Raw genomic sequence first — 26,350 nt, forward strand, 5'->3', positions numbered from 1 at the left:
CACCACTGGAGCACGGGTCTCGTCAACACACAGATTTCATTTCCTTTGCCTGTTTACCCACTACTAGGATTGCTGGAACGTGGTTTGGCTTTTTGCTTTGTTTTAATTAATGCATCTGACTGAGTCCTGGACAGGCAAAGCTCTTGAATAGGAATGTGGACTTGTGGGTCAGAGGATATAAATGATTCCTGGTTGGTAAGTAGCCCAACAAAGGGGGAAGAACATTAAATTTACATGTGAATACAATTTAAAACAATTATCTCAACACTTGGAAATATGAAATAGTAGGTAAGCATACATGTCACGTGTCCCTGAGAGTAGTACTGAACTAATCTCATGAGGTATTTGAATTGCACTGGCTTTCCGCAGGTCTGAAGTGTTCATAACGGTGAGGTTTCCCACTCTTCTCACAGTGTGTCCCGGAGAACGTTTTGTTACTTTGCACATGAATCCACTTTGTCTCATTCTCTTCAGTTTCTCTGCATCCTTCTATAAGCCCTCTAACAAACGCCTTGGGTATTAACACATTTTAACTGATTCACTGCAAAGTTACGGCTAGATTCCAAAGTTCACACAGTCCAAGTCACGACACACCTAGGAGCACATGAACTATATTTGTACACTTTATTTAAAAACAAATAATACACTTAGAGCCACCAGAACTGGATATCATTATTAGCTTATCCATACCCTGAATTTACAAAAGAAACTTCTTGCACCACACAAATTTGCATTTGGATTTACATTAATTGATATTATAACTGAAGTTTAAGATACCTGATATCAAACAATCTGGCCCAGGGCTCACCAGTTGGGGTTTGGGTTGAAGAGAAAGTGTTATTTAGGAATCTGAACTGATGATACCCTGAGATCCGCTCCAGTAAACTGATATTGAGAAGACATAAAATAAGTGGTAGATTTTCATATTACAAAGAAGTGGTTCTTCCTAAAACAGGCATTGGATCATATAGCTGGGGCGGGAATGGGGGACACGCCTTAAGCGGAAATAAAAATAGCGTGAAGGGGGCTCTATTTGTTTTCTCACAAGGGGCCAACACCAGCCAAAGGATGAAGAGAAAGCAGGGAGAGTGGACATGGCAGACCAAAGACTTCCCAATGCTGTATCACCAATCTCAGCAGCTCGCCCAGCCAACTCAAAGCTCAGTCTCTGAGACCCTCTCAGAAAGACCTAACGGACAACGGGAAAGATCACTCTACACTAACAAGGCACTCACTGGTTCCCAGCCTGGTAAGAGCCCAGGCAGACACTGAAGTTACTCTAAGTGAACATGAACTCCCTAATTTGCACCAGAGCGATGATGAACACGTGGTCCCAGGTAAACGAAACCTAAAGCTTGACTAGCCAAGAGCCAGAAAAATCCAGAAAAATCCTCAGCACCACTTCAGAAACATTGTTAGAATGAAGAATGGGATCTAAAGATCTCGTTTGGTCTAACATAACCTTTTCAAAATTAAACACATAACAATAAAACTGATGTCAAGGTTCTGTTAAATACTTGGTCAATGTGGAGTCCCTTCCATGGACATGGAGACCTAACTGCATGCCTGATACGGTCAATTACAAAGCTTTCAGAGGCAAATGCAAAACTGATTCAAATTGTTTACCTGCTAAACAGAGATACTCATTTTCTGAGCTTCCACTGAAATAATACATTTAAGAAATAATACATTTCACTCACACACACACACACACACACTCTCTCTCTCTCTCACTCTCTGTCACTCTCTCTCTCTCTCTCTCTCACACACACACACACACTTCATCAGATACTACTTTTCTGCCACCAGAATCCCAGTGTCAAACATCCTAAGTACTGTAATATAAACATGGCAGTAACACACTTATAGAGGCATTTTCTGAGTCAATAAAGTGAATAATTGTATCCCTAAGAGGGTTGAAATACCTTTCAAAGAATAAAGTAAGCCAAATAAAATGATACTTTTTGTTGTATTGAGACAAGGGCTCACGAAGCCCAGGCTGGCCTTGAACTCCGTATACAGCGGAGGATGACCTTGACCTTGGTCTTGATTCTCTTGCCTTCACCTCTCGAGTAGGATTATATAAGAGTGTGCTACTATGCCTGGAGTTTCAGAGAGATTCAGTAACAATTTGATTCTTGGATAAAAATATCCCACAGACATAACAACCGGGAAGCAACTCCTTCCAAAAAGGAACACTGATGGTATTTTAAAGGAAAAACAAAGAAGTAAACAGGCAAAAAAAAAAAAAAAAAACAAAAAAAAACAAAACCCTAAAACTAACCCTACATGTTACATGTAACTACACGTTACAGGCTGCTTGTGATGTACAGCTGAGATGACCAAGCCTGAAGAAAGCACCAGCAGATGTTTAAGTTGCATCAACCATCATCTTTAATGCCAGACAGGGCTGTTCTATGTAGAATGGCGGCAATGACAGTGAGGTAGATATGAGAGAGGCCATTTCAATTCTTCAAGACTACTGTTAGGTGGAGTTTAGTTAGTTCAAGTGTTTCATCTAAAAGCAAGTTTACTAGTTCATTCCTCGTCATCTAAGAACTTTATGCCACACTCTTGTGAACAGGGGAGACACATGAAGCACTATAAAGTCAAGCTGTAAAAAATTACAATTTCAACGAGAATCCCATAATTCTGGGGAACCAATAATTTGTTACCTGAAATTGATTTTAATTGAAAAAAACAAACAGCTATTTATTCCTTACTGAATTTTCTAGGAGTTCACAATTCCACACTGTTGGAAAGCACACAAAGTGCTCCGAGGAGCATGGCTGTGCAGAAATGTCCCCTCAAGTCCTGGAAGTTGAAAAGATACATTAAACAACACTGACAATCACAGTCAGGGTCTCCACAGACTGGTGTACACACACACACACACACACACACACACACACACACACACACACACACACACACACACAATCTCTCACACTCTCTCTTCCCCCCACCCCGACACAGATTCAGTCTTCACCCTCACTGTAAGGCTGCGTTTGTAGGTTTTTTTTTTAAAGGCACCTCTCACTTTCTAGCTATTGCCTTCTCGATGACACATTTTGTCAAAAAGCTTGAATGTTCAATGGAAACAGTTCAGTTCTGAGAATGGAATTTTTCAATTCACATTTGAATAGCCAGGTTTTCTTACATTCAGATTTTAATAAACTAGAATGACAGTCTTTAAAACAAGCATGCTAGCCTATAATGAATATAGTATATACAGTATTTAAACACTTGGAACTATATATTATACTGTAAAAGCAAACAGCACAACACTCGTCAGACTCATCAACTTATGAGTATACTACCTCCCAAAGTGAAGACACAAACAGTAAAATGCACCCATGGTTTAGATAGATATATATCGTCTATATATTATATATATCCCTATAATATATATAATATATATTTATAAAATATACATACATTTTAGACATCTTTCAAATAAAGAATCATTATCTCCAAAAGAAATTTATAGCAAGAATACTGAAGGAATGGAAGTCAGATAAACAAATAATTTCTCACAAAGTTCATTATCAGTGATACAGCTCAATTTCCCCCTTTTAGTTACAACTAAATGATTACAAAAGCTAAATACTTTGCATAACTAATTATCTGTTTAATGGCAAAAATTGGTAACTTTGTTCAATAGAAAAATACTGAAGGTCATCCCATCACCTATTTGTCTATGGTTTGAGTAGCAAATGAGCTCCAAGTGACAGCTGCATTTTGAGAAGTACTGTAAGCTCCCGGAGACACATCCACAGCACTGAAAATAAGGCAGGGACCTAACCTACCTGCTGATTTTCATATTATTCCAAAACAGCTCACTCAAAACATTTACAATCTGGTAAATAACCATGAAAGTATTTCAAGGGTTTTGAATCTTGAAACTGTTCATCTTGTGATTTTTCAATAGGATGGGGAAAGTCAAACACACGTACATGCTACCATCCAGTTGGAAGACAGTTGGCTCATTTCTAGGTTGACAGCAAACAGGGCTAGTTTAGAAGGCTCTCTTTCTCCGTGCAGTCTTCAATGGCACAAAACATACTTCCTAAACAACTTTCAACAGTTCTGTCATTTGTACTACACTTTGCCTATCTTAGGATTGTGTCCCACCCATTAACAAGAAAACTTCAATTACGAGGCACAGAATGAACAGGGCAGACTCTCCTGGGATCTGGAGTGTTGATGACAAGAGTAAGACGTACACTGAAGCAGTAACTGTGCTCAGCCATCATAAATATGCCACTTACGACTGGAATCTTCTAATATTCTACAAATGTTAATAAATCCTTTTGTTCACTTTACAAAGTATGGAAGAGTTTACCTGTCACAGCATAAAACTCTATACATGAAAATGTGAGCTTTCCTTGGTAGTTATGTGTAACTCAATTCACTTGCATATACCAGTGAATCTCTAAAGCCTGCTTGTTAACCAAAGCACAAAGATAAACTGTAGTTGTGCTACAGCATGTCTATAGAGTAATCAGGGACGTTCAACACGAATCTTATAATGTAAGAAAAGTTTGCCTGCACTGGAGAATTCTAAAGATAGATGAGCAGAAATTTTTAAGAAGTCAATTATTAGCCACATCACCGTAAGAATACTACTTCAAAGAACAGATCACCAGAAAAGCCACGGCTATGGCAATGGAATTAGTTTAATGGGTCATAATATCTATGGGTATAATATTTTTAAGACAGAGAGCCTATGATGAACACATTTTGGTAAAAAGGTGGAGATTAATTTGAATTTAGTATTTATAGTGGTCTCTGTCATTTAGGACAAAAGCAGAGAGGGTGTGAAGACTGCCCTAGGTGTGTCAGTAGGATTCTGAGACTCCCAAAAGCTGACCACATTCGGCTCACAGATAAATGCGAGAGCTGGCATTTTAAGACATGGTTTTCTCTAGATAGAGTATTGATCAACTGTTCATTAAAACATGCATTCCAATTAAACAATGGGGAGTGGGGAGAAGAAAGAACTTTGTAGACATCACAGGCACTAACATCTCCATCTAGATCTCTACAGAGTTCTTTCCCGAGACACTAGTAGAGGACTTTCTGGGGTGCACTACTCTACTAGGCGTGGCTGCAAAAGCAGCTGCCTGCAGTGACCACATGCTTTGGACTACATGACAGACCAGTTATAAACTGTTCATGGTAAGCATCAGACAACATGACCGTGAAAGGCAGGGAAGAAACAGCAAGGCTTACTTGAACTAGTTATGTGGGTGTTGGGAAATGGATGCTAATAAATAGTTTTCCCCTTTTTCAGAATCACTAGGAAGTAAGTTTATCAATATGAAATGATGACGCTAGCACTATAAATGCCACATTAACAAGGTGAATTTTTAGACAAATTATAGAAATATGCCCTGTTTGCCCTTAAAAATAAACAGGATCTCAAACCTGGGTGAGTTCAAACCTTTAGTAAAGCAGGCTCTAGTACCCACTCCTGACTGTGAGTGCTTCACAGTTCACTTTAGAATGCTTCCACATCTACTTTCAAAACTGTAGTACAATATAGAAATCTGCTTGCAAATTAAGTATTTGTTTAGCATTTCTGAATAGTAATACACTTAACATTATTGCATCGTTTCCTCCTAGCAGGTGAAATGTTTTGCCATGTGCTTTATGAGAGCGGCTGAAAGGACAGCTGTGGTAGGAACTCACTTGAACACTGACTGGTCGTTCTGCACACTGGGGTTAGTGGAGCAGAAAGAGCTGTACAACTGACTACCTCGTGTCTAGTAGATGTCTCCGGGTGGCAGGAAGTACAGTGAGGTTTCCACTCTACTCGTTCCCGGCGCTCAACTCTAATTACCCATGACAGCATGCCCTGTTTACTTGAAAGGGAGAAGAAGCTAAACCTGTCCCGCTCAGGCCAGCCTAGCGAATGACAACAACTTCAGAAACAAAAGTGCCTCTTTGGAGGGAAATCTCAAAGTTTCAGGCTCACAGGTTTGGCTGAGCTTGCAGCAACCTGAACAAACCTTAATTTTAGAAAACAGTATACGAATTGCAAAACTATACTTTTAACAGAGTTCTCTGTGCTCCCTCAGCAGAACAAAAGGGCAGGGCGAGCTGATTCTTGCCCTGGTCTTCCGTATCGCTGTTGTGCAGTTGACTTTTATAAAGAGCTACAAGGTGAAGCTGCTGTGCCACATCATACAAAGACCTTAGCCAGGGCGTCGGCTCCAGCGCTGGCTATATAGCATTTGGAAGGGTGGAACGCTACATCGTGGATCGATTCTTCAAATTTCTTCCGATGAGCTGTGAACTCCTGGATACATGTCTTACTTTCTAAATTCCATAAGCGTATTGAACAGTCATGACCTATTGCAAAAGAAAGGAAGGTGAAAGGAACGGTTACCTCCCCATGAAGACGGTAAGGACAAACATATCACCACAGCTAGTGTACTTACTGCCAGACATCAAGTAGAGGCCATTCGGGTCAACTGCCAGGCTTGTCACAGCTTCCAGGTGGGCCACCATCGAGTGGATCAGTTTGCCTTTGGAAAAAGAAATTGTTACTCAATTGATGGCTTTCCTCAGCTTAACCACATGCCGACTTCCACCCTGCCCTGGTTTCCCAAGTCATCCCTGGCTATGTACTTCATGGATGAACCTTTTCCACAGTTCAAACAGCACATCTCCCTGTCTTGCTTTTGGTCATGTTAATAACAAAAAATAAAAGCCAGTTAAATTTCATATGAGACGGTCTTTTAAGCCACAACAAACTCAGTGAGCTTTTCATGTTCACTAACTATGAGTTAGACATTACTAGTCTTCTTGAGCACCCTTTAGTTACAAACTACATGAGTGTCTGAGGACAGAAAGCTCAAATTCAAAGGGACAAAAGAAGAGAAAGAAAACATGGCCAGACTTTTGGCAAAATAACACAGAAAAGAATTATGAAGATTAAATTGCTAGCCACTAAACACAACGAGTGACTATATTAAAAAGGCAGACAGCCAGAGAAACATGGCCTCCCCCCCCCCCCAGTTCTTCCCACTTCAGCTCTTTGTGTACTTTACCATAGACTGCTGAAATGCAGTCCACTCAGAACTGGGAAAGCCCCGTGCCCTGCTCAGTTAGAACTCACATTTTACTATAACACACAAAAGATCAGACCATGAAAAAAACCACACAGAACAAATGACTAGAGGATTTTCACATACAACGCTACATCCAGCTATTTAATATTGAGCAACAGAGCACAGCTGTTTGATAACTGAACAACTTAAAGTAAAACCCATCACCGGCCTCTGCCTCCACAAGTTTCTGTTAATGCTCACTACTCATGGACTGTTACAGACCATTTCTACCAGCGCCTAGGTGCGTGGCTTTAGAATATGCTTACTATTAAACAAACTAAAAACCATCCCATACTGTATGGAACCATCTGAGAAGACATTAAGTGAACAGAAGCGGCCTGCAGCGTGCTTCCATGACTACTCCGTGACCGTGGAGCGGCCATCAAGACCCACAACTAGCTTGCTTTTAGTAGGTGCTCATGGCTGCTTTGGGTTCTTGTTGCAGTGGGTGTGGCTTCAGCACGATCCAGTCTCAGAAAGCTCTTACCTGTATTGTTATCGTAGAACTTGATGTGCCTGTCTTCATGAGCAGTGATGCTGATTGGGAGGGTAGGATGGCTGATGACTCTGTTTATTTGGCAGGAAGAACTGGATGCTAAAAAGGAAAAATTGAAAATGATTCAAATTAGTCAAAGTATTTTTTTTTTCCAAACAAAGGCAGAAAAAAAAATAATTCAACTTTAGTCTGGCTGCAGTCAATTACCCAGTCTCCAGCTACAGTGTTGTAAAATGAGTTACCTGAGCTAAACCACGAGCCACAGCCACAGGTAATGACAAGTCAGAAGTCCCTTTTCCACCCCGATACACACTAGAGACACTGATGACATCACGTCTCTAGCTTTGCTCCTTAGTAAAGTTCTAATAGCTGGGCATGGTGATGCACAGGCAGGAGGATCTCTGTGAGTTCAAGAGCAGCCTGGCTCATCTACATAGAGAGTTCCAGGCCAGCCAGACATTCAAGTGAGATCCTGTCTCACAACAAAAACACACCAACCAAAAAGGTTCTATCATCACTTGAACACAAGTCATCTTCAAAGTTAAACCTCAGTTCCTTCTACATACAGAGCTCTATTCATATAGTTGTGATCAAAACATAGATACCATCGTTCCTTGTTCCTTCTTTGCAACTTAATAGGAAAAAAATTCATCATCAGATTTTGAATTTTTAAGTAGCATACTGACAATTGTTGTTGTGTACTTTTTAAGAATTTTCAAAGAAATTAGTTACTATACTCTGTCTGTTATTTCCACACACAACAGAAAATGTCACCAGCCATATGGAAAAAGTTCTTCATGTGAAGTTTTTCTGTTGTTTGGTTGCTTAGCCTATATTGAAGTTAAAAAACAACAGCAACTGTTTTAAAGTAAATGTGTTCTCGGGCGTGGGCACTACAACAGTTTAGAACTCAAGCATTCTTTACAGTGACTGTGGCAGTTATACTTTTGAAAACTGGTATACATACTTGAATCAACATTGGATTCTAGCGTGAGAACTCGCTGCTGTGTTTCCATGTTAAAGATGCTTGTATATCCCTTGCTGAACGATGCTACCATATGGCTCGGGTCGCTGCTCACCAGATCCACAGAGGCAGGAATTCCCAGCTCTAAGTTTTAGAAATATTCAAAGGAATGACAGTTTACAGTCCACTTGACAAAGTGCTCAAAATGTAGCAAAACAAATCAAAGTATGACCAACTTAGATAAATAATGCTTAACATTAAAACAAAAGTTATTTTTTAACCTTTCAGTAAAGAGTATTCCTTTCTAACCTGTGTCTACATTATTATCCTTACCTGTTAAATGTTTTCTACCAAAATATCACTATTTGCAGATGACATGATAGTGTACTTAAGTGGCCCCCAAAAAATTCCACCAGAGATCTAAACCCAATAAACAACTTCAGTGAAGTAGCTAGCTATACAATTAACTCAAACAAATCAGTGGCCTTTCTCTACACAAAGGATAAACAAGATGAGAAAGAAATTAGGGAAACAACACACTTCAAAATAGTCACAAATAATATAAAATACCTTGGTGAGACTCTAATTAAGGAAGTGAAAGATCTGTATGACAAGAACTTCAAGTCTCTGAAGAAAGACATTGAAGAAGATCTAAGAAGATGGGAAGATCTCCCATGCTCATGGATTGGCAGGATTAATAGTCAAAATGTCTGTCTTGCCAAAAGCCATCTACAGACTCAATGCAATCCCCATCAAAATTCCAACTCAATTCTTCACCGCGTTAGAAAAGGTAATTTGCAAATTCAAATAACAAAAAGACCTAGGATAGCAAAAACTCTTCTCAACAATAAAAGAACCTCTGGTGGAATCACCATCCCCAAACTCAAGCTGTACTACAGAGCTATTGTGATAAAAACTGCATGGTACTGGTACAGTGACAGACAGGTAGATGCATGGAATAGAACTGAAGACCCAGAAATGAACTCACACACCTATGGTCACTTGATTTTTGACAAAGGAGCTAAAACCATCCAGTGAAAAGAAGACAACATTTTCAACAAATAGTGCTGGTACAACTGGCGGATATCATGTAGAAGAATGCGAAATGACCCATTCTTATTTCCTTGTACAAAGCTCAGGTCTAAGTGGATCAAGGAATTCCACATAAAACCAGAGACACTGAAACTTACAGAGGAGAAAGTGGGGAAGAGCCTTGAAGATATGGGCACAGGGGAAAGATTCCTGAACAGAATAGCAATGGCTTGTGCTGTAAGATCAAGAATCGACAAATGGGACCTCATAAAACTGCAAAGCTTCTGTAAGGCAAAGGACATCGTCAATAAGACAAAACGGCAATCAACAAACAGATTGTGAAAAGATCTTTACCTATCCTATATCCGATAGGGGGCTAATATCCAATATACACAAAAAACTCAAGAAGTTGGACTCCAGGAAACCAAATAATCCTATTAAAAATGGAGTACTGGGCTAAACAAAGAATTCTCAACTGAGGAATACCGAAGGGCTGAGAAGCACCTAAAAAAATGTTCAACATCCTTAATCATCAGGGAAACGCAAATCAAAACAACCCTGAGATCCCACCTCACACCTGTCAGAATGGCTAAGATCAAAAATTCAGATGACAGCAGTACTGGCGTGGATGTGGAGAAAGAGGAACACTCCTCCATTGCTGGTGGGATTGCAAGCTTGTACAACCACTCTGGAAATCAGTCTGGCGGTTCCTCAGAAAATTGGACACAGTTCTACTGGAAGATCCACCAATACCACTCCTGGGCATATACCCAGAAGATGCTCCAACTTGTAATAAGGACACATGCTCCACTATGTTCATAGCAGCCTTATTTATAATAGCCAGAAGCTGGAAAGAACCCAGATGTCACTCAACAGAGGAATGGATACAGAAAATGTGGTACATTTATACAATGGAGTACTATGCAGCCATTAAAAAGAATGAATTTATGAAATTCTTAGGCAAATGGATGGACCTGAAGGGTATCATCCTGAGTGAGGAAACCCAATCACAAAGGAACTCGCACAATATGTACTCACTGATAAGTGGATATTAGCCCAGAATCATTGTTTTGTTTGCTTTTTTAGAGTAGGATGTTCAGACCTGGAACTTTTCACTCTGAAGGAGCGTACCTTGGTTATCATTAAATACACTCAGTGCTGGAGCAACCTCAGTTGTATTCCATAAGCGAAGAGTGCCGTCTGCTGAGCAGGAGAGCAAGCGCTGGTGTGCCGCACTGTAGGCCAGCCCCCATACCGCGTCCGTGTGGCCCAGCAGAGGGCCTCTTAGAACTGAAGGATCTGTATAAAACAAGAGAGCACAAAACCAGTAAGAAAAACTGTGAAGGCATCTAGGCTCAAGGTAAACAAACAAACAAACAAACAAACAAACAGAGCATGAGGAGACAGTATAATACAACCTTCCTGCTTTTCATTATCTTCTGGGATGCTGTCAGAATTACAATTTTGGAAGTATACAAATACGTAGTTTGACTATTCGAAATCAGAATTAAGAAGCACAACTTTGCTTGTAAAGAAAGCTCTATTGTAATGGCTCTTAAATAAAAGTAAGGAGAGAATTTTGTTTGCTGGTTTTATGTTTACTTCTCTTTGGTAGTAAAACTGGTAGTACAATTAAAATATTTTTAATAACAAAGATGACTTGTTAAAAATCTGTATTAAAACTAAAGCAGCCAGGCTGGAGAGATGGCTCAGCAGTGAAGAGCACTGACTGCTCTTCTAGAGGTCCTGAGTTCAATTCCCAGCAGCCACACAGTGGCTCACAACCATCTGTAATGGGATCTGATGCCCTCTCCTGGTGTGTCTGAAGAGAAGTGTACTCAGATATATAAAAATCAATCAATCAATCAATCAATCAATCTTTAAAAAAAAAGAAAAAAAGAAAAAACCTAAAGCAGCCAATTTCTAAAGAGTTCTGCAGGAGAATTTATGGTAATATCTGGAGAGAGTATAACATGGATTCATGGCATGAACACTGCTCTTAAAACCAAAGGGCCCATGCAAATCCATGCATCCACACATCCACACGGGTATGTGTTGAGAGTAGAGAAGGACATAGAACTCAGCCTGGCCTAGAACTCACTAAACAGACTGGCTAGTCTAAACTCATAGCACTTCTCCTGCTTCTCCCTGTCAAGTTCAGGGAGTTGAGGCCTACACTGCAACCCTAGCCAAACGGTCACTCCTTAGCCTTTGAGACCCTTTATAATAAGTATTTTTGGAGGCTTGGACTTTAAAACTAATTAGCTTTTTCTATTTTCCGCTAACAACTGACCAAGAGAATAATGCCAATATTCACCTTCAGCGCTCTTTGTCAAAAACAGTACTAAAATATGACTACAGATGAGTTATAGTGTTTCAAGTACTAGGCAGACGTCTAACATGAAGAAAGCAAGCATTAACCAAACCAGTACTTCCGTCCAGTAAGACTGCAGAGGCGAACTCTATCTCAAGAACAGCATGGCTTTACGTTTTGCACTCCATGCCTAACTGATGCCTGCATTTACAGGAGTCCTTTTAAATGAGGAAATAAAGACAAGCTTCTCTTTACTAATTTTTAAAATATCTAATTTTACCCTTACTATAGAAACATCGTTTTAGACCTCTGGTGAGACACACACACACACACACGCGCGCGTGCACGCACACGCATACGCACACACACACGCACACACACACACACGCGCGCACAAGCACGCACACGCACACACCCACACACACACATGCACACGCACACGCGCACGCACACACACACGCACACGCGCACACACGCACGCACACGCACGCGCACGCGCACACACACACACACACACACACACACACACACGCACCGTAAGCGTCGTAGGGATCGACGTTGGGATTGGTGGTGCTCCAGCTCTGGATCCGCCCGTCAGTCCCGCCGCTGTAGCACTGCTCACCATTGCTACTCATGACCACACACAGCACCGGGCCTCTGCAACACCAACAGACACTCGTGTGGTAACGAAACCGTTATCACAGACATTAATTCTACACGAGAGCTTACAAGCATTTAGAATGTTTAACTACTCAAATGCCTTTCTACTCTCCAGCTTGTAACAATGAATAAAAACACTATTGGGGTACTATTTATTTTTCTTTCTTTGCTACATGAGAAGTTAGTAAATTATGGCCTTGAGGCTAAAGTCACCTAGTAGGCCTAGTACAGTCTTTAAGCTAAGAATGCTCTTTATACTTTTAAACCTAAAATAATAGCACACACAACAAAACTAAGAATATTCAAGAATTAAGGCCCTTAGTTCAATCCCCAGCAAAAACCAAACCAAACCAAAAGCCAAAAGAAGACCAAAAAAGTCCAACAAACAGTATATGGCCTGCTAAACCTGGAAAAATTATTTACTTTCCTACCCTTTATATAAAAAGATATCAATTTGTATGACACATCAAGTGAAGACTTGCCCACTATATGCAAATAGAAGCAAGAAAATATGTTTTTCTATTACTATAGAAAAACTCTTGGTTAAAAATATAAGTGGCATGTGTGTGAGCATGTGTCCTTAAGGAGGCTACCCAGGCCTCATGCCTGATGGGCATGACTTCTACTTTCAACGACACCTCCAGACTTCCAGTAATTTTCATGTAGGCTATGTTAAGGGAAGGGAAAAAAATGTGAGAACTCCTTTTAAAAATTATTTTGCTTTTTAACTGTGTACGTGTGTGTGTTATCTATGTGTGGCTGCCCAGAGGCCTGAAGAGCGCTGTCAGATCACTAGAAGCTGGAGTTACAAGCTGTTGTGAACCCCTTCACATGGGTGCTGGGAACCCAACTCCAGTTTTCTGAGAAGCAGCACACACCCTTGATTGCTGAAGCATCTTCGAAGTCCCAATGCTAGCACTTCTAACAAACCTAAACGCTTTGATTTCAGTTTATAATGTGCATATACCAGGATCCCTACTGGCATTTACCTCATCTGCCAGGTTCTTTGACATGTGCGAAAAAAGCCCAACACTAACAAAAAAAAAAATTAAATTACATACGTGAAAGAATGTATGATATTTCAATTAAAACTGTGTCATAAAGATGTTGGCTTAAGATAAAAACTAACCAAAACCAAACCAAAGCAAAGCAAAGCAAAGCACGGCATACTTACTTGTGAGCCCTGAATGTATAGATAGGCTCCACATCTAGAGAAGTACTCCTAAATTGGAGAAAGAAGACAAATGTAAAGGCTCCACACTTCAGCAGTGAATGGCGTGACTGACGGTGTCACAGCACCACAGTCAGAAATAGACTTAAGAAAGACCCTCGGCCTCAGAGTACAGAGGCTCACCTAATGCCAACTACACCTTAGTGGCATCAACAAACTACCACCCCAGTGCAACACCTTGAACACAGCCTTCTTACATTGCTACAATTAAGACACTAGTGGGAGAGCGTCACTCCCAAGAGAAAACATGGGCTGCTAAGGTAATTTCAGAATGTGATTTCCAGATATATCATTAACTAACTAACTCAGGGAAGATTTTATTATTTCAGAACTTCAGATTATCCTATATTTAAAGTAAAACAGGAAGTCTAGATAGCATCAACTATTCAACATTGAAAAATGAGAATCTAAATATAAAAAAGTCAAGGCCAGAACTACGCACATGGCAAATGGTGCGTTTACCTTCCCCGTGTTTTCATGAAGGTTAGTACGTCTATGCTTGAATCTGTAGACACTCACGGTTTCCTACATCATGTGACAGAGATCTGTAGGTCTGCTTACCTGTCCTCATGTCACTCAGAAGCTTAAAGGTAACCAGGGTACTGTTATTTACATGTGCAGATATTTTTACTAATTTATCTTGTTCTTTACCAAAATCATACATTTAACATTCAGTGGCATGTGACTGGGCTGCAGCCAGAGCTAGCATGCTGTGAGCGGAGAATCAGAAAGGCAGAGGCACAGCACCCGAAGGGAATGACCTCTGCTGACCCCATCCGGTGTGCTCAGGCTGCAGCCAGCACTGTCCTGCATGGCACACAGAACCAATGCTACTGGAGTCTTTTAAAGAGGGCAGCGGATTTCTTCTACATGTAGTACACCTTCCGCGACGTCCTGCGGCACAGTGCACTGTACCCTTGTGCCTGTCACAGCAGAGGATCCCTGCTGGTGGGCGCTGGTTCTGATGACGAAGGGTGAACTCCGGAAGGACCTAGTCAAGTACCTGGTCTACCTCGGGGCCAATGAAACACTTTAAGAAACTCATGCCTGCTGTCACGCAGACGGCACCAAGCCAAGACAGAACACCTAAACATGCACACCGGCGTCCTCCGGGTCAGGCAACCGCAAGTGTGGAAAACTCGCTGCCAGCACAGAAAAGTACCTAAGCACTTCTTCACTTTGTAAATCTAAACCGCAAATGATGGGCCAGACTGAGGTCAAAGGTTTGATAAGTCTAAGTGTTCCTACTTATGTCTCTTCACGTTAACAGGGATCTTCATTACAGACAGAGGCCCCACAAATAAGACAGCCTCGTGAAATACTTCTGCGTAAGGAGAACACGTGGGAACCACCAGGTAAAAATTCTTTTCCTCAACGTCAGACCTAACATTAGACTTATATAACAATTATAGACTTATAACAATTACTTTTAAAATAAATCTTTTCCTGTTGATAAATAATTTAAAATCTTTAAAAAAAAGTGCAAGTAGAATATTCTCACTTTTTGGCTGGGGCTGTTTTCTGTAGATTCCACATTTTCAGCGTATGGTCCTCTGAGGCTGTTATTAACACAGGCTCAATGGGGTGGAAAGCAAGGGCTCGGATGCCATCAAAGTGACTCCTTAATGTAAACTTAGGGTTCCACGTCTTCCTCAAGGCATCTTTGTTATTCGCTATCTATAAAGAAACAAAAGATCGGGCTGAGACGGCTGATTGGCTATTAAACTAGTACATGGTGTAGTTCTCAAAATAATACACTTCTAAAGTAAACAACCAAACAGATTAGCCAAATTAGCAACATGTGGCAGCAGTTCTCATGGGAGAAATGGGAAACAATCAGAGAACAGTCAGTGTAATTCAATCTAAAATGTGGGTAACTCCAAACAGTTCTCTGCCACTGCTAGCTTGGATCCCGAATGTCTCCACGGCCCAGGTGTGAAGGCTTGTTCAGAGGGGAGGGGCTTTAGCAGATGGACACTAGACTAGACAGCAGGAGACAGCGGAAGCCGGCCGCCTCCTTTCTCTGCTTCCCTAACACCATAAAGCAAGCAGCTGCTTCGACACAGCCTCACCACAATCCCAACCAGACATGGACTGAAACGCAAGTAAGCCTTCTGCCTACCACGCACTTATCTCAGATTGTTATGTCACAGTGACAGTGACAGACTGAATAGTTATTAGAACTAACTCAACTCAAACTGAAAGACAGAAGTGTGACTGGGATAGGAAAAACTGAGTTTTCTCTCTTTACGCCTGTGTTCTGGCTAGTTTTATGTCAACTGTGTCAACTGCTAGAGTCATTTTGGAAGAGGGAACCTCAGTAGAGAAAATGCTCCCAGCAGCTTGGTCTGTGGGCCAGTGTGAGGCATTTTTTGATGGATGACTGGTGTGTGAGTCCAGCTCACTGTGGGCAATGCAATCCTAGGCTGGGGGTGCTGTGCGCTTTAAGAGAGCAGGCGTGTAAGCCAGTGCTCTTCCATGGCCTCTGCTCTGATTCCTGCACTGACTTCCATCGACCATGGACTGTAATGTGCAACTGTAAATGGAATAAACTCTTTTCTACCCAAGATGCTTTGGGTTATGGTATTTCATCTCAGCAATGCAGCCCCAAACTAAGACTCAGCTCATTGAAACGCCGATCACAGTTTTTGAACCTCATACTTTCTTCACCAAGATGGAAACAAGCTGGATATAGAACATGTTAAAATGGCTGAGCATGGTGTCACACACCTGGCAATTCCAGCACCCAGAGCTGAGGAGGAAGAATTAGAATCCAGAGTGATCACTGAGCTACGCCCCTGCTGCTATTCCTCTTTCCACACGCAATCAAGTGTGGACCGAGATGCCACGTGAAGACAGCATGCAGGGCACTTTGTGGTAAAACATTAAAAAGAGCCTGGTCGCCCCCAGGTTAAGTGAGAACCCAGGCAATGGTAGCATCTTGACGGCAGCTACGTAAGACCCGCAGCAAGGACTACACCCAGTCTCTGGGTGAAGGGAGATTAGAAGCTGATGCTTTTAAAACATATTTTCTTCTATTAAAAAGTTTTTTCCATAATATACTGACTACAGTTTCCCTGTACCAATTCCCCCAGGGCCTCCCCACTTCCCCTTCTATCGGAACCCCATCCTTTCTCTCTCATGAGAAAACGGACATCCAAAGAATACCATAAAAAAAAAACACGGAAAAAGAAGCAAAGAAAAAGAACAAGAAACACATGTGGACACAAGAGACATACATGATCACAGACAGAAACCCCACAGAACTGAAAACCATAATATACCCAAAGAACCTACAAGGTTAAAAAAAAAAAATCTGACAAAGAAATATGAGACAAAGAATCTCCAAAAATGCCAGAGTTCATTTTGTACTTTTAAAAATATTGTAATAGACTACTGGTATGTTTAATAAAACAAAGAACTACCTTTGGAAATAGAATAGGAAACATAATATCAATTTTTCCTGAAAGGGAAAAAAGTGTATCTGCATTAGGAAGAAGGCCAAGTTCCATCAGTACTGGGTAAAGTCTTCATGGTTTGGGTGGGAAACTCTGCCTCCAGCCATTATGAACTAGGTAATCTGGGGACCCCTGATGTGATGGTAAGGAGACAGGAAGTGAGCATGCAGCAAAGAAGGGAAGCCAGACAGCACAGGGAGCACACGCTGGACAGGGCTGACCGAAGGAGCAGGCCAGGGCCTGCAGGGAAGAAAGATATCGGCTCATCACAGGTGGAGAAAAACACCACCACAGCTCACACTTCCTTCTTCTACCTAAAACCAATGCACACTGTAGAGTGACCACAGATAAAGGCAGTCTCTAACTTTAATCACCAGGTTATTTAGAAAATATTAGCTTATTTTTATATCCATCTTTGCAAAGTTTGAAATTAAAACTAAACCAAGATCCATACTTGTGACAAATTTTACCTCTGCCATCTTCTACAAACCCAACAATTAAATTTTCAAACAGATTAATGGTGTGACAAACAGAACAGCTACTTACATCATAAGCTAGTGAGTCTGCTTCATTGGCCACCGTGAGGCCTGCTAATTCTCCAAGCCCCAGCTCGCTCTCAAGGGCTTCGTCTGCTCCCATGATAAATGACTTCCCAGAAGAAGGGGGGAATGTCAGCGCTTCCACTGAGGAGACAAAGGCCAGGTTACACACCTAGACAACTCACAGCGAGGCTTGCTTGCATTACACTTCTGCTAAGTGATCATGTACATTTTTACTTGATCAATTTTCTGGGTTGGTTTGTCTGTTTGTTTTCTGAGCCTAGGCTGGCCCAGAACAAAGGTAATTCTCTTGCCTTGGCCTCCTAAGTGCTGGAATTACAGGCCTGAGAGATTATACCTCTATTACTGTTAGGAAATTTTGCAAACAGTGAAATTTCCTAGCAAAAAACAAAAACAAAAAAAAATCTTAAAGACTGCTTGTTCATATATTATCCTGCTAACAGCATCATCTAGTTAGAAAAGTAAAAGAGAAACAGACCTAGTAATCTACTGTCCTTCCCTTTATCATTACACAGAAACTAGTGAGTCTAAAACTAAGGTTTTTCTCTATTTTATGATAATTACTCAGATAATGTCTACCTACCAATTACTAAGTATATCAACAAGTAGTTCTTGCTGTATGTTCAACACTGTTGATCTCATACAAAATAAAACCAATCGAGTCTATAAGCTGGAATATTGTAGACATTTCAAAGTGAAAACTCTACAATGTGCCTATCTAAGAAAACTTAATATACACTGTTAGAAGTCAGAGTTCTCTCCTGAGGTGAGACAAGTGACAGAGGTTAAAGGCCACAGAGGACGCTACATTAGTAATATCGAGCATCGCTACTTTAGTGATTCCCTGTTCCTTGATCTGAGGGTGACCGTATCAACAGGCCGTGGCTACTTCTGATTTGTGACGATTGAACGAGATGCTCCCATGTTTTATTTTTGTTGAGCGCATTAAATAGTGGCTATCTGATTTAAAAACAACAGTGGCATCTGGATGTGCACAACTTTAACCCCAGCACTCTGGAGGCCCAGGGAGATGAACTGCGAGGCCAACCTGGCTGACATAATGAACTCAGGCCAGCCAGGGATAAGCAGTGACAAAAACTAGGACTAGTGACAAAAACTCAAAATCTGTCAGAAAAAGAAAATCACTGTCAGAATAAACCATGACACAAATTAAGCCACTCTCAAGCCACACATACACGAGAGTGGCGCCAGTAAGAACTAAGCTCCCCCTAGCACGCTGCGCATCCCCTGCAGGGGTCAGACAACCCTAGCGCTCTGCAGCCTGACAACTGTCCAAATGTAGTTTTCAGGTCAAAACTTCAAAGAACCACTCATGTGCACCTAGGAGACTAGGGATTCCCCAGGTGTCTTTTCTTTGTCCTATTTCCCATTTCTAACATTTTTATAAGTGAGGTAAAAATGGCCTGTCCTGCAGACAGTAAGACTTCTTAAGACTTGTGGAACAGAGCACAGCATGGGTGCGTGGGTTAGTAGTAGCTAATGCTCTAGGAAGGTCTAGCCAGGGAGGGGTCAGAAGAGAAAGCAACAGGGATGTCGCATCTTTACGTGGGTGGGCATCTTGCTCTCTGGGTCCTCAGAAGTGAAGAAATAGGTTACAGTACCTTGGGTAACTACATAGTGCTGCCTTAATCAGCTTCTAGAAAACCAACAAGACCTCAGCTACTACCCGGGACTAAGGAAGCTCTTCCTGAGTGCTGGGGGAGACGCTTTAGTGACGGGCGAGTAACTGTAAAGTGAGCAGCCCTTCCTCTCCTTCCCGCCACCCCACCTCACTCACGTCTGCCCACGGTTTTCCTCTACTCAGTCCTTCGCCTCAGTGCTGGGGATGAGCTGAGCTCTGCGTGAGGCAAATGTCATTTCACCAATTGACAAACATTCCCAATCCTAAACTTTCTACATTTGTATACCATGGAACTGCACTGTGAAAAACTAGAAACAATCAACATATTTTAAAGAAAGAATTTGATTTCAAATCTAAAGTATAATATGTAGCATTAAGGCTGAACTTGAAAATCAACAGTATGATTGTATACTAAATATAAAACAAAACAGAACTAGTCTACATGATGGCTGTAACTACGTTTTTAAAAAGTATATGCCAGCAGATAAGGACTTTTGAAAGGGACCAAAGAAACATGGGAAACAGAAAATATGACAATAGGTGGCTTTCCCTCCATTTTGTTACTGTTACTTTGGGACAGGGTCTCACTGTGCAGTCCTTGGCTGGGTTGGAACTTGCTATGTAGAGCAGACTGGCCTCAACGCATAGAGAGCTAGTTTCCTCCGCCTCTGAGTTCTAGGATTAAAGCATGTGTCATCATGCCTAATGTCGCTGCATTTTTTAAAACGTGTTTATGCTGACTTTCCAACTTTCTGACTCAATTTCCTCACTGCTGGCTTGGAATTAACAGTTAGCATTGAGTTGCCATGGAGCTAGGGAATATTCAAAACCAGAAACTAAGAGTTGGTTCTTAAATTTATGCCCTTCACTCCAAATCACAGACCGATGCTAAAGACCGCCTTAAGGAAGCGGATGTGTGCAGACTGTGTGCTCTCTGAGGAGGCTCAGTTCGGTCCTAGGTCCACGCGCTCACCTTCATCTGCCCTACTGAGCTCCTGTTCTGGAAGCCTGGAGCTGCTGGGTCTGGAAGGGGAGCCAACAGATGGCTGCAAGGAGGGAAGTTCATCAACGTCTCTCAAATTAGCAAGCATATCTTGTAGTTTTGACCTATTGGGCCCTAGCCAAAAGAGGTGGGAGGGCAGAGGAGGAAAAAGAGAAAACAGAATCACTCATCTCATAAAAACTGCACAACAAACCTTTTCACACTGCCAGCATTTACCTTCAAAATAGCCTACTAGATTCATCAATAAGCAACAGTCATTTTTGAAGTTTTCAAATTTTAAGAGTTTATTACTGCTGGAAAAGAATTATATTTAAATATATGTTTTATAAATTAAGTTAATGGAATCACTACACGAGAAAGAATGTCATTTCTAGTATGTATCATTAAAAGGCATACTCATCTACAATGAAGCCAATGACTAGTGGTCTAAATGAAGCCAATCACAGATCATGAACCGAATGTGAACTCAGTTGAACAGTAACTCTGCTGCTTGCTTAAGTTAAGTTACATTCACTGTCTACATCCTGCAGCTACGGAACCCGGAATGAAGTCTCATGTCCTACTGACTACTTACCTGGGCTTTGTCTCTTCATTCTCCCACATCCCTGTTTTGACTGTTTTATATAGGATAGAGGCTGAAACAGATCTTCGGTAGTTTTTCCTGTTACAAGTTTAATTAAGAATGGGAAAATCTTACCCATAGTCCGTTATGGTATTTCCTTTACCAGCAAAGAATACAACTATTTCTAAGCAATTTTAACTAGTACCTAGAAAAATTTAAGATAGTATGACTGCAATACACAATTTGACTGGATATATTTACACTAGACCAATTAACAACATCAAAAAGTTTACAATGGGTAACGGCTCAATTAAAAAGTGTGCTTTGGTTGCTTATAAATTAGTGTTTTGTGCACCAACTCAAAGTGTTAATTCACTGTTCCCTGATCGCAGATCTACACTTGTCCTCACATTACTGCTTTACACAGGAACAAGTGAGTGTGAGAGCCAAGCTGCGCTGACCTCAGTCTATACTCCTTTTCTCGGTGCAAGGGCTCACAGTCTACACAGAGTCGGACGCTGCTTCACTTAAAAAGCCCACACGCTATATGTTTAAATATGCATCTCAATACCCAGGTGCAGGGACTCCCATTGCTTCTATTAATAGCAATACGGTTCCAGTCAAATGGTGCAGCTCTAGATCTTAAGGGCTAAACTCCAACTGCAATGTATGAGCAGATGAGTTACTGCAGTCTCAGCTACCCTTCCGATTAAAAGAGCTTTACATTCCAAGATCCTCATTGTAATGTAATGACCCAAATACATATAAAGGCTTCTAATGTACAATATACACGTTTTCTTCAACATTTTACTTTAACTGGCTCAGACTTCATTCTAGGAAGCCATAGCAACTCATGTCTCAACCTATTTCTTAAGTTTAGCTTATCTGAATACAGGAATGAAACAGCCTTGTTTTAATGTTCCCTTTCTCGCTCTGATTTGATCTATTCTGAGCTAACAGCAAACCATCTCATCGCTCAGTGAATCAGAAACCTGTGCTAATGGACATGGATGACATGGAGCTCAGAATTTATAAATTCTAAGACTTCAATCTTGAAATGTCTTAAAAATAACTACCAGAGGTCTGCAGGAACGACTGCTCTTGATGTTTTACCATAATTAAAAAGCAAGGGGGAATATAGCCCATCCTTCCAGTCTTTTGCAATGTGTAAGTACATTTCACACTAAGTTTAGATTTGAATCTCGTTTTGTACTAGTCTCACAGCTAAAAGGACAAATCCCTACGGCCATGAAAAGGAAAACTCACATCTACCACGGCAGTGAGAAGACGCCCAGAGGGTGGCTCAATCTTATTCTCCCAAAACCATGGCGGTTGTTTTTCTGAGACCTGGGACGGTCTCTAATCCCTCATACAGCTAACTGTGACCCTGACCTTCTGGTCTCCAGAGTGCAGGCATTAGAGACATGAGCCACCACACTCACTTTATGCAGCCCCAGGGATGAGCCCGGGGCTTTTGCATGCATGCTAGGAAAATACTTTACCACCCGAGCTACATGCCCAGTCTCTAAGAGGCTGTTTAATATTATTTTCATCCAGGTGTTGATATGTAAGGACTTGTATTTCCTTACATACATACCAGATCTACTGACAAACTTTTCATTTGCATAATGAGTTATATGGTCCACAGGGCTAAAATTTCATTTTGGCTTCTATTTCCGATGTGGCATACATTTTACTGAAATGAAAAATTGGCCAAAACATTTGCATTAGAAAACAGACTCTTTCAAATGATAAGTTTGATTGTGTGCCCTGTATAGCATATACAGACGAGAGCAAATGAACTGCAGGTTGTGAACACACAAGACTCTTCAGGGGTAGAAATTAACTTGTTTCAAGATCAGAAAGTATAAGCAATCACTTTGTTGGACTGCTGGCAAACTGAGTTAAGTAAGATTTATAAATTGCCACCAGAAATAAGCATCCTTTTGAGTGAGCAGATAGAGCTCTCTGAGAGTCAACTCATCACTGTTCAAATGCACGGGCCGGCATTCTCCCAAATCTTTATGTTTGTTAAAATTCCATATTCATATGTGATTTTAAGTTCACAGTCAAACACCTGTCGCTTAATTTCAACCCCTGAGAGGCAGTGAGGAGGGAAGATGTCAGGAGCAGAAATGAAAAAGAGTAAGTAGTCTTAGGAAAACATTGAGAACAAACGTGGGAGATGGAGGGTTGCAGAGGTTGCGTTTATAGATACAATGTTTCCACTTACTCTTCACCCCCTTCTTCCCCTTCCTCTCCTTTTTGTACTGCTCCTTCAGTTTGGAGATCACTCCCTGGTCCACATTCCAGGCTTCAGGCGTGAGACACTGATCTTCCTTTTCTAAACAGAGTGAGACAAACAGTCTTTCTTCAATAAAATATCAAACACTAAGGCAATGTCTGAAAGACACAATGATTTTCTTCATGATATCACTCACCAAAGCGAGCCATTCTTATACTCATACATATGACAAATGTAACACCTAACAAAGAGCAATTCAATTTCCTAATTAACAAAGCATTTCCACTGAAACGAACAAAATAAACCTAGATATTTCATTAACTCTAAGCATGATATATCACTGCCAGTGTATTTCATATCCTACATATACACTGATAGAAGATCATTATTAAAAGATACAAAATCATCTAAAATGGTCTTTGCAAGTTTTAAGACACCAGCCAGGCAGATCAGTGAGTGCCTTGTTCAGTCATCATCAGAGACACTTACTTCTGCAGCAGACAGGAACAAAACAAAGACTAGAGCCAGACAATTTATGGGGAATGAGAGACCTTGGGACACTCAGCCCTAGAAGTGATGCCACCATCAAATCCCTCCCCTTAGGGCTCAGAGAACCCACAAGAGGAGGCAGAGGGAGTTTAAAAGCCAGAGGAGATGGAGGGCACCAAGATACCAAAGTCCTCTAATTCAACAAGATCAAAGCTCACATGAACTCATGGAGACGTAGGCAGCAAGCACAGGGCCGGTGTGGGTCTGTGCCACGTCCTCTGAGTGTGTACTATGGCTTCCAGTTTAGTGTTTGTATGGGACTCCTGAGTGTGCAAAAGAGTAGGCCTGCGATTATTCTGTCCTCTCTTGGGTTCTTTTCCTTCTGGTTATTTGTCTTGTCCAATTCAGATGTGTTAGTCTCTGTTTTACATTATTATATTTTATTATTAAAATTTTTTTAAAAATGGTAATTATCAAAAGTGTGGGGGGAGGCATGTGTTCTGGGCACATGGTGCTCATTTTATGAGCAATGCTAGGCCCCCACTGAGTACCACAGGAGCAGGAACTGTCACCTACAAGACCCAGGACATGGAGAGTACTTGATCGATCTATTTGTTGAATTAACGCTGAAATTACCTGAAAAAAAATCAGAATAAACAGAAATCTATTTTCAAAGCAAGTCAAGATGACTCCAACTTCAAAAAGTGTCAGTTAGCTCCGTGATATTGACATCTATCAGTAGTAGGAACAATGCACCCTTCCAGAAGGACTAAATAATTTGAGAAAATGTTCATTTTTACCAAATCTTGAAAAAAACTTTTTCGGAGAAAAAAAAATGTTTAATTTATTTTTTCAGGGGCGGGATGGGTGGGAAGGAGGGGGGGGCAGAGAAAGAGCATGCAGAGCCACAACACACGTGGTCAGATGACAACTTGCTGGAGTAGGTTCTCTCCTTTTACTATGTAGATTCCAAAAATCAGACTCACGTTGTCAGGTTTGGCAGCAAGCACCTTTACCTGCTAAGCAATGCTGGCAGCCTTAAAGACTTGTAATTACAGTCTCAAGGCACTCATACCAGCAGCAGCAATGGCAGGTCACAGACAAGATCAATTCACCTGCCCCAAGGTCACTAGGTTCTTGATCTAAGTACAACCAACCAGCCAACCATCAGCCAATCTCTCTTCCTCACAAGATTTACAATCTAGTTCTCTGAACTTACTCAAGTTCTGTGTTCTGAATTTTACTTATATATTTTTAAAATTGATTTTTGAGACAGGGTCTTATTATGTAGTCTTAGCTGTCCTAGAACTCACTATAGATAGATAGATAGATAGATAGATAGATAGATAGATAGATAGATAGACAGATAGACAGACAGACAGACAGTCTGGCCTCATCTCATAGAAATCCACCTGCTCTGACTTCCAAGCTTTTGGATTAAAGTTGTGCACCATTACGCCTGGCAATTATAAAATTCTTTTAAAAACAAAGTAAGTAAAAGAAGACCAGGGGCTGGAGTGACGGCTCAGAGGGGTTAAGAACACTTACTGCTCTTGTGGAGGACCTGAGTTTAACTGTAAGTGCCACGTGGGTAGATCATAACAATCCACAGCTCCAGTCCCCGAGGCCTGACACCCTCCCTCTCACCTCCTCAGGCACCAGGCATGCACATGTACACAGACATACATGCAGGCCAGGCACTCATACTGGTGAAATAAAATAAAATAAATCTAAAGATAAAAATCGAGATAAAATTCATGCCAAGCTCCTGGCAAACAGATCTCCTATCAACCGAGAGCCTCTATGCACTCACATTCATTAACAGATCTAGCACACAATCACCATCTATTTCATGGCACACTGAACTAAAATGTACATATGCTGAAATATACCAAGCAACAGTGGGCTGCAGCTCTTTGGTTGGAGAGGAGAAAGTTATACAAGGCAGGCAGACTCTAGCTGTCTTTGCAGAAAAGCCAGTAACTATGACTGCAACAAGAATAGCAATGAAAGATCCCATATTATCTCAGCAACATGGAATCTCTCAGCAAGAGAGCTCACTACGGCACAGTGCAATACGAGCCCAACTACTACACTTGGGAAACTGTTATCTAAAATACCTAAATAAATTGAGAGATAAGCTCAGTCAGAAAAAGGCAGAAGAGAGACCTATAAAACCAAGAGACTTTCTACTTGGTTTTCAAATTTTGGTGTCCTGAAGAAAAAAAACAAAACCCTCTCTTTAGATACCTGTTGTGTTTCTTATTGTAGTTGCCTGAACTAGTTCTATATTATTTTGCTTTAAAAAAGGAGGGGCACAGGCAACAGCAATAGTCCCGGACCATGTCCCTGAAGGTAGGATCTTAAAGGTAACTACATACATAAAAAAATATGTGATTTAATGAAATAAAGAAAAAAATCTAATAAATTATTACTACATTAGAATATTAGCTTTACTGCTGGGCAAAGCCCAGCCGGCCGGCCAGCATTGGAAAGCATTTCTCCCTGAGTGCAGAGGCTGTAAAGACAACAGAGCTCAGATGCACTACAGCACCTTCTCTGACAGGAGGTTTCAA

The 26,350-nt window shown here is 41.1% G+C and overlaps 1 protein-coding gene across 2 annotated transcripts in view; it reads right to left on the reverse strand.

Moving 5' to 3' along the window:
• Positions 1-595: 595 nt before the first annotated feature.
• Positions 596-26,350, reverse strand: part of Strn (striatin, calmodulin binding protein) — an 87,425-nt gene continuing 61,670 nt past the window's right edge. Inside the window, exons 8-19 of one of the 2 annotated variants that reach the window (XM_006524357.3) lie at positions 23,274-23,384; positions 21,053-21,139; positions 20,449-20,592; positions 17,820-17,956; positions 15,317-15,492; positions 13,759-13,806; positions 12,460-12,581; positions 10,742-10,909; positions 8,582-8,722; positions 7,606-7,713; positions 6,447-6,533; positions 596-6,357 (exon numbers count right to left, since the gene is read on the reverse strand). In XM_006524357.3, the coding sequence (XP_006524420.1) occupies positions 6,188-6,357; positions 6,447-6,533; positions 7,606-7,713; positions 8,582-8,722; positions 10,742-10,909; positions 12,460-12,581; positions 13,759-13,806; positions 15,317-15,492; positions 17,820-17,956; positions 20,449-20,592; positions 21,053-21,139; positions 23,274-23,384 (1,499 nt within the window). In that variant the 3' untranslated portion in view covers positions 596-6,187. The remainder of the gene's footprint in view (positions 6,358-6,446; positions 6,534-7,605; positions 7,714-8,581; positions 8,723-10,741; positions 10,910-12,459; positions 12,582-13,758; positions 13,807-15,316; positions 15,493-17,819; positions 17,957-20,448; positions 20,593-21,052; positions 21,140-23,273; positions 23,385-26,350) is intronic. The other variant, NM_011500.3, reaches the window with a different exon arrangement.

The sequence above is a fragment of the Mus musculus genome, chromosome 17 (genome assembly GCF_000001635.26).
Source record: "Mus musculus strain C57BL/6J chromosome 17, GRCm38.p6 C57BL/6J".
In the NCBI taxonomy this organism is placed as follows: domain Eukaryota; kingdom Metazoa; phylum Chordata; class Mammalia; order Rodentia; family Muridae; genus Mus; species Mus musculus.